The 9,559-nt window shown below is 43.8% G+C and overlaps 1 protein-coding gene across 1 annotated transcript in view; it reads right to left on the reverse strand.

Moving 5' to 3' along the window:
- Positions 1-1,906, reverse strand: part of MAP7D2 (MAP7 domain containing 2) — a 109,931-nt gene extending 108,025 nt beyond the window's left edge. Inside the window, exon 1 of the mRNA XM_082609985.1 lies at positions 1,810-1,906. Coding sequence (XP_082466111.1) covers positions 1,810-1,861 — 52 coding nt within the window. The 5' untranslated portion in view covers positions 1,862-1,906. The remainder of the gene's footprint in view (positions 1-1,809) is intronic.
- Positions 1,907-9,559: the final 7,653 nt, after the last annotated feature.

The following is a 9,559-nucleotide window of genomic DNA, read 5'->3' on the forward strand; positions in this document are numbered from 1 at the left end:
TGGCACCTAAATTGAACACTCCAATTTTTCCACATCAACCCTTATGCACATAAAAGTTTATGAAAAAAAAAAAAATATATATATATATATATATATATATAGGCCGCATCGCGCGGTTTGTGGAATCTGTTCCCGGTCCAGGGATTGAACCCATGCCCCCTACGGTGGAAGCACGGAGTCTTAACCACTGGACCACCAGGGAACTCCCTGAAATATTTTAAACCTTCATACAACATGTCTTTCTATATTTCTAATTTCAAGTGAAGGAAAAGAGTTTTAAGCTATTTTTCTACAATAAAGTTTCCAACCAGAACTTAATAAGGATGTCCCCTTATTAAGTGCCTTCAAATAAATTAAAATACCACAGATATTTCAGGCTCAACCATACAGCTCCGCCCTGCCTCTAAAACATCGAAACGACCTAATTGTTTAAACTCTCGACCAAATAAAAATGTGAACTTTAACAACCTCCCTTTTCCAATGTTATATTCTACTAGGTCCCACTCCCCCAAGGCTGGTTCTGATGGATGGGTGGGTTCTGGGTTTCTCCCTAGCACATTCAGCCGAGTTTCCCAAACAAAAAGGACGAAAACAGAAGTACATCTTTTTAGTATTTATATCACTATCCTGTGATATTTGTTAAATTCTGCCTTCAAAACAAATGCGTGATGAAAAACGCAAACTGGGAAAGATTTAAGCCACCTCCTCCTTTTCGAAATGATGCAAATGAAGGCCCAATCAGAACATACCCCTCCCCCATGAAAACCATGTTTTAAGTGACTAAAGAACATTGCCCTTGATTTCCTTCCCTTCCTTGGTACACCTTACATAAAACACGCAGATCTTCACTATGTGATAATTCTCCAAATCCTATACTTAAGATCTGTGCGCTTTTGTGGGATGCATGTTATACTGCGGTAAAACACGCCTTAAAAATAGCTCACACTAACTTAAAAAAAAGAAAAAAAAAGGTGTTGCCAGGAAAAACATGAAATCGGTTTCCAAGTCACTTACACACCCGCACTACCTGCAACCACTTTACAGAACGTTAGAAGATGCGAGACCAGCTTATCTAAAATTCTGCCAAATGTCCTCAAAATCTCTCCCTGGTTCGCTCGCTTCCAGGCAGCCAATCCGGGGACCGTCCCTCCTTAGCTCCCAGCAGCTGCAATCTCTAGGGCCGGGGGACTCATCCGTCGCGCTGCCAAGCGAGGGAGCCGCAACCCCGCCAGACCCCTGGGCAACGCACCCGCGGCCGCCGGGAGCGCAAGCGGGTGGCAGGGGAACCCGGCCCGGGGCTCGCAGCTGGCCACCCCTGCCAGGGGGTGACGCGCCGGTTCTGCCCCCCGGGGACGCCGCGAAGCATGAAGCTGGGCTGCCCTTCGCGCGCGACGCCCGAGACGCAGATTGGGCAGGCGCGGAGGCCCCGCGCCCGCTCGGTCGGCCCCACTGCCCCCCACACCTGCTGCTCTGCGATGCGGGGCCAGCCCCCCGGGCCCCTGGGGCATCAAGCGTGGCCCCGGTCCCCGCACGCCAAACACACCTGCCACCCACCCTAAGCCACCCCCAATCCCACCCACTCACTCAGGCCACTCGAGAGGGTACCCTGCCACCGGCACCGTGAGGGACGCCGGCCCCGAGATCCCGCGCCCAGGCGACCCCGGGCCGAGGAAAGGACATTAGCTCAGTTCCGCGCCCCGCCCCCCACGGCCTCGCGCTCCAGAACCTCTGCCTCTTGCGGCCCGCCCCGCCCCCCACGCCCGGGGGGCCTGAGGCTCCCACGCGCCCGCCGCATCCCGGGGGCCCTACCTGAAGGCCGGTGGTTGGGCGGCGAGGTCCGCACCGCGCCCGGTTCGGCCATCTTCCCGGGGAGCGGGGGGGCCCGCGTAAGCCCCTCCGTCCCGGCTGCCGCCCCGCAGTCGACGCCGTGCTCCATCGGGATGCCGGGGCCGCACAGGCGCACTGCCCCTGCCGCCGCGCCGTATCGGACCCGCGCGCGTCCGCACGCGCACGCGTCCCCACGCGCACGCGTCCCCCCCACGGCGCGCACGTGCGATGTGCGCACCGGTTTTCAAGCCGCGCATGAGCACTGCGTGCACACGCGAGGTGCACACGGGTCCTTAAGCAGCAGGCGCCTACCTCGTGCACTTGGCAATATGCACACCAGCCCTCACACAGCACGAGTACACGGCGTGCACCTGCAATGTGAGCACTAGTTCTCACAGTGCTCCCACACACCGCGTGCACGTTTGATGTGCACACCAGTCCTCACAGCGCGCACGCACACACGGCATGCACACGGTTCCTCATACAGTGCTTACACGCAGCATGCACAGCGTGCACACACCGGTGTAAACACACGTCCCCACAGTGCATACACTCAGCATTATATACATGGGATGTAGTTTCTCACACAGGGTGCACACACATCCTCACGCAGTGTGAACACAGCGCGCACACACCATGTGTACACACCTGCCCACCCAGCACGCACATGTTCTCACACGGCTCGCAGAAGTTCACATACACTAGGCATCCACATACCTAGAGCTGCAGCTCTGGAAACAGGTCCTATTAGGGCCTCAGGCAGGCGCCGCTTGGGCCAGTGCCACGTGTGCAGATGCCTACCTCCAAGCACAGAGGTGCACGGGTGGCAGGCGCCAGGTCTTCCCTCACCGCAGCGAGGGGCTCCAGGAAGCCAGACTGGTGGACCTTCAAGGAAGAGGAGGGGCACGCAGTCGGCCTTCCATCCATGCCCGCACTCCCAGGCTGATTCCACCCGAACGCTACTCAATGGCTTCTTCCTTCCTGATGTGCAAATAATGCACTAGAGAAATCTCTGCGAGGAGAACATCTCTGGGAAGACAAATGAGAATGCACTGAACGTGTAGCCTTGGGAGTAGGCGTCTGGACAGGGTGTGGGGGCCTGTGGAGGTGTGTTTCCCCTGGATGTCTTTTTACCCCTGCCAGAAGCATTTAACTTCTTTTCAAAAATATACATATTGAAAAAGACATCTTCGCAGAGCCAGCTCAAGCCTCCAGGTGTTTACCCAGATATAGCCCGCCAAGTGATAACCCACCCCAGGGGAGCCCCAGGCTGCACGTTTCTCTGCTGGGCAGTGACCAACCCCGGGTTTTAACTTCCACCCCTGGGGGAGAAAGAAATGCAAGGTTAAAAAGCCGAATAGAGCTGAATCAGGGTACAAGGTTTCTTTTGGGAGGGTGATGATAACATTCTAGAATTACATTATAGTGATGGTTGACGCTATAAGTATACTAAAAGCCACTGTACATTTTAAACGGGTGAACTTTATGGTGTGTAATTTATACAATTAAAAAAACCCCAACAAGTTGAAACCCTCAGTAACCGACAACCAGATTCTTAGTGAAAAGCTTGGGAAGAGTCCCTTTGTTGGCACAAAAATGTGATGAACGTGTTCATGACACTCCCAAAGGTGTGCTAGGAGTAGGGCGCAGCTATGGTGAGAAAGCCAGAAGGCGAGTTTAGACACAAATGAGCAGAAAAGCGGGCAAGTTGGGGCTGGCCCCTTGTTTGTAATGGAAACTGCTTCCAACTCAGTAAGATTGAGACAAGTTAATTAGGGTTTGGGAGCTGTTTTCACTTTTTCTTCTTTTGGTCTTACAGACCTTGGGTACGAGTTTATAACTCATCCACCTCCTGAGCTCAAGGCTTGCTGACTTGTCAGAACACCCCTGTCTAGTTTGATTCTATTTTTTTCTCTTTTGATTCTATTTTTTCTGTTTATTTTCTATTCCCACTTGCATTCCTCTCTTCAATCATATACACCTCCTGTTTAATATATTTTTGTAGTTCTACTTTCAAACATATAGTGAAGATATGCGTGGTTTAAATTTATATAAATGATAAGGCACACCAGCTATCATTCTGTTTTTCCTTGCTTGGAATTGTTTTCAACATCTAACTATTGCAACTGTATACAAACCTATCAGAAATAGATTAACTGGGACTTCACCTTCCAATGCAGGGCCTGTGGGAGCTAAGATCCCACATGCCTGGAGGCCAAAAAACCAAAAACATAAAACAGAAGCAATATTGTAACAAATTCAGTGAAGACTTTAAAAATGGTCCACATCAAAAGAAAGAGATTAACCATTTATTCTGGTTTACTCTTCTGTAAATTACTTGTTCAATCCCTGTCTTTCTATTGGGCTACTTGTCTTTCTCTTGTTGATTTTTGTTTTTTTGTATTCTAGATAATCCTTGTGGGCTTATATATTCCACGCTATCAACTAACGTTTCCTAAGATTAGCAAAACGTTAATTTTTATGCCAAAATCAATCCATTTAAAAAAGCTTTATACAGAAATAACCACTTACAGAAAAGTTGCACAAGAATTTACAAAGAACAGTCATATGCCCTTTACTCAAACTCATCTATCATTGACATTTTACCCCATTTATCATTTGTAATCCTAGCTCTTTTTTTTTTTTTTTTAAATCCTTGGTTGTTTTGCTAGCAAGTTGCATAAATATACACGGCCCTCTCCCCTTAAATACTTCAGTGTGTATTTCCTAAGGATATTGTCTTTTTATTTTTGGCTGCGTTGGGTCTTCGTTGCTTCGCGCGGGCTTTCTCCAGTTGTGGCAAGCGGGGCCTACTCTTCGTTGCGGTGCTTGGGCTTCTCATTGGGGTGGCTTCCCCTGTTGCGGAGCACGGGCTCTAGGCGCACGGGCTTCAGTAGTTGTGGTGCACGGGCCCTAGAGCACAGGCTCAGTAGTTGTGGCGCTCGGGCTTAGTTGCTCCGCAGCATGTGGGATCTTCAAGGACCAGGGCTCGAACCCGTGTCCCCTGCATTGACAGATGGATTCTTAACCACTGCGCCACCAGGGAAGTCCTCTAAGGATATTGTCTTACCCACATTAGTTATCAACTTCAGTAAATATAACATGGATACAATAATTTTACCTAATTGGCTGCCAGTTTCTCCAGTATAGAGGTGCTATTTTTCTCTTGCAACTAATCGGCAACCTGTGGGGAGCCACTTTAAGGCCAAGCAAATATTCTACTCCTTGCCAAAACTTCTTCCTAAGGTTTAACATCCATTGATAGTTCTTGATTCAATCTTTCCCATGGTTACAAAATAAAACCTATCAATTTTCACCTTATGCTTATGGTTTGTGCTTTAAGAGGTCTTGGTTTTGTTCTGGATACAGATGTAAAAGGTCAAATTGTAGGATGTTTATTGTAGTCCCTCAACTCCGGTGGAGATGAACCTCAAGGGGGAAAGAGATCAACTCAAATTGTAGTTAGAAGAAGGAATTAACGAGGGTCATAGGTCTTAATTATATACTTGCCTAATCACAATATAGTCTACATTTTCCTCATTAGTTTACAGATTTACCTTTAAAGCAATTTATTTTCTGTATATGGTGTGACAGAGATCCATATTTACTTTTCTCTGTAAAATGTAGGTTTGTCCAGCACCAACTTTTAAGTACTCTATCCTTTCCCCAATGATTTTGAAACCACTTTTATCATATATCAGATTCCCATATGTACATGGGCTTGATTCTGAGCTCTTTATTCTGATCTGTCTGTCTGTTACTGCATCTATTATTTATTACTATGGATTATGGTGTGACAGTATCTGATGAAGGGTTCTTTGCTCTGCTTTTAAAATTGCCTTAGAAATTCGTAATTTCCATATGAACTTATTCTAGAATCAATTTTTCTATCCCCCTCAAATCCTGTTGGAATATTAATCAGAACTGGCATTTTTATGACATCATACCATCTATGAACAGTGTCTTTCTATTTAAGCCATCTGTTTAACAAAATGACATTAGTTTGCTGGGCTTTTGCCATTAGGCTAACTTCCTAAAAATCTAGTTAGAGTTGAATGACTTTTTTTTTTTTTTTTAGCCTCACCGCGCAGCATGCAGGATCTTTGTTCCCTCGAACCCGTGCCCCCTGCAGTGGAAACACGGAGTCCTAACCACTGGATCACCAGAGAATTCCCTGAACATCTTAAAATCTGTTATACCATCTAGTTGTTAAGTCTAGTGCAATTCCCAATTTTTTTGCCTCAGAGCCCCTTTACAGCAGGGGTTGGTAACCTATGGCCTGTGGGCCAAATGTAGCCCACCACCTACTTCTTGAACTTTTCCTGCAATACAGCCACACTCATTTGTTTACGTGTTGTCTCAGGCTATTGTGCAACACTGGCAGAACTGAATAGCTGTAAAAGAGATCATATGGCCTACAAAGCTTAAAATATTTACTATCTGGTCCTTTAGTAAAAGTTCACCAACTCCTATTTTACACCTAAGATTGAGACTCCCAAAGAACTTCTGTAATCTGCTAATGGTGGTGAATGTTTAGTTTTCCAAAACTCAATTTTTACTCCAAAGCGCATGTGTAATATTGCAACAAACACTCAGTTTTCCTTGAAGTGACAAGTTCACTTGTGGGAGTATTGATGTGCTAGGAATTTTTAAAAAGATTTGTTACTTTAACAGTAAGCCTAAATAACATACTTTTAATGAAAAGTAACAACCCCCTCCCAATTCGAGAAGAGTGGCATTGTTTCACATTTTTGCAAATCTCTTTACTGTCTGGCTTAAATGAAAATTGAGTCTCGGGACTTCCCTGGTGGTCCAGTGGTTAAGAATCCGCCTTCCAATGCAAGGGACTCGGGTTCGATCCCTGGTCAGGGAACTAAGATTCCACATGCTGTGGGGCAACTAAGCCTGCGTGCCGCAGCTAGAGAAGCCAGCATCCTGCAACGAAGATCCCGCATGCTGCAAATAAGACCCGAGGCAGCCAAATAAATAAATAAATATTTTAAAAAAAGTAAAATTGAGTTGCATATCTGCTTTTGTATTCAGTGTGTTACAATGTGTTTTCGTTAAAGCACACAAAGAAAATCTGGCCACTATGTAGTTGGAAAAGGGAGTACTATTTTAATGGCTTTTCAGGTAACCGTGTATGCTCTTGACACTATACCCAATCCTGACAAATGGTAACTTCTTAAAGTTAGCTGCATTGTGGAATCTAATACTGCATCAGTGATCTTTTCATACTAGTACGTTAAAATCCACTCATCATTTAGAAAATACTGCTTGACTCCGCTACGTTCTTCCAAATGTCAACACACTTCATTCTACAGTATTAAAAAGTCACATTCATTATTACCACCTCTGATCTCTTCACTGCAAAGCCGTCAAGCTAATGGTGGCAACATCAGTTTCCCCAAACTCTTAATTTTTCACTTGAAAGCTGAAATCTTATCACCTCCAACAAATGCTGTCAGTTGTTTTCCTTGAAGTGACAGGGTTATTTTGAGAAAATAACCTGACCACAAACCCACATCTGAATAACCAGTTTGTCTGTTGTTCTTTCAAGTAAAAATGGTATTCCATGAAAAACGATGGCCAGTTCAGTTTGCAACTCAATAATTGCACGAGTGTTTTTCCGTGAAGCAACTATGGTACTTCACAGCACGCAGATGTGTTTCATGGAGCACGTCTTAACCTTGTCACATGAACTATTAAAAAGATGTGTACTCAAGGGTTGGATTTAATAAGATGAATCATTTTACTGCTTGCCAGGGACATTCTTAAGTAAAATTCCCTTTTTAAAAGAAATTATGAGTTTCTATGTTTGCTTTTGGTAGATAAACTATCAAGTTAGGAAAATCCCGATTATTCTTAGATTTCCAAGAGATATTTAAAAGCATAAATATGCATTGAACTTTATCAAATGTGCAAAAATCCAACTAATTCTATACCTGACAGTCCAGTGGATCAAATCAGCAATGAGACTTTACTAAGGTTTTGTCCCCACTTTTTGATCTGCCATTATCAGGTTGTGAACCGAACAAAGCCTGGACTGGAACAGAAAAGACTGGCTTTTTAAAAGTGACCAAGTTAAAAAAAAAAAAAAAAGTGAGCAAGTTGACCAGAGGATAAATATCTACTTCACCTACGTCTTTGCACAGTATAAAATAAGGTCCAGTGAATGGGATTCTGGAAATTTGAGATCATTCTGGACAACTGATTTACCATTAGAAAATGTCTTCAGCACAGGTTTGTAACAAATTCACTTGCTCAGAAAATGCAATCCTGTAACTGGAGTCTGACCAAACGGATTCATTCAAATCAAACAACCAAAAACACAAAAATAAAAAACAGATTAAGTATACATTTCCCTCATACATCAAAATTTTCAGAAAAGAATGATCATGAATAAAAGTTTAGTTAAAAATGTCATAAACAGTTTGAAAAGAATCAACTGCATACACTGTTGAAAGATATTTCATTTTATTTTTAATTGCAATAGTTTGCACCTGATTTCTTTACGTAATTCCAAATGATGGGAAAGGAAACCTCCAAATCAGTACCAATTAGCTGTCATGAATCTATGGTAAAAGGACTCAATAAAGACTTAAGAATGAAAGATGACCAGAGCTATCAATATTACTAATTATAAGGTTTCTCTAAAGAAATATAGAGCAAGTTGGTACTTTGCAAAATACCTTTCTTTAAGCAATTTAGAGACTTCCATCTGTTAGTCTTATGCTGAATTAAATGAGGGTGGTAGTAATTATTTTAAATATTGTGTCGACATGAATATACAAATATATATTCTACACACTTCTTTTATTATAGGAACCAAAGACTGCAAGTAAAAGAAATGGTAAATAGAGAATAAAAAAGACGTGCATATTCTATCTTACACAGTCCTGGATATCAAGTGAACAGCGGCGGACACTGCTCTAAGTGGATCACACATATGAACACACATTATTAAGCCTCCCAACAATTCTGTGATTCTGTAGGTACTCTTCTCATCATCTCCATCTTACAGGTGAGGAGCCTGAAGCTCAGACAAGCTGGAGGAGGTGCCCGTGGTCACCTGCAGGTAAAGGGCAGAGTGGGGGTTGCGGCACAGGCTGCCTGATCCCAGAGCCCATGTTCTTGACTCTCTACCACATGCCTCCTAAGCACTAGGCAGCTGTGGAGGGAAGAGAAGACACACTCCAACACACCCTCCGAATTCCTTGGTTCACTCCATACCTGAGAGGCTAGTGTCTTATCACACTTATAGTAAGACTTAATTCAGATTTTGTTCTTTTCTAAAATAGGAAGAAAAAAGCACGGATGGTAGTTGAAGGTAAATAAAAAACACAAAGTGGTATGTAAAAGCTGTATAAATGAAACTTCCCCTAACTAAGCAGAACAGAAACCTAAACATCTCACACCAATACAAATCTTTTTAATCTTTATGACAGGTAACATAAAGAACTTACTTTCATTTCGCTGTCAAGCCACAGTTAATACTGCATGTTGTTAAATCTGTACACAATACAAATAAAGTATAAATCCAGCTAGGTATTTTATTTGAAACATGCTTTTACCTATTAGATTACTTACTTGCTCTGAAGTCAATACTGACAGCAGGTTGTATCTATTCAAGATGTTATGCAATGTCCTACAATTTAATATTTACACAAGATAGATGAGATTAAGTTAAACTACAAGTCACCAGGAGTTCTGTAAGCAACTATACTTATAG

The sequence above is a fragment of the Mesoplodon mirus genome, assembly GCF_964341445.2.
Source record: "Mesoplodon mirus genome assembly, chromosome: X".
NCBI classification, from domain to species: domain Eukaryota; kingdom Metazoa; phylum Chordata; class Mammalia; order Artiodactyla; family Ziphiidae; genus Mesoplodon; species Mesoplodon mirus.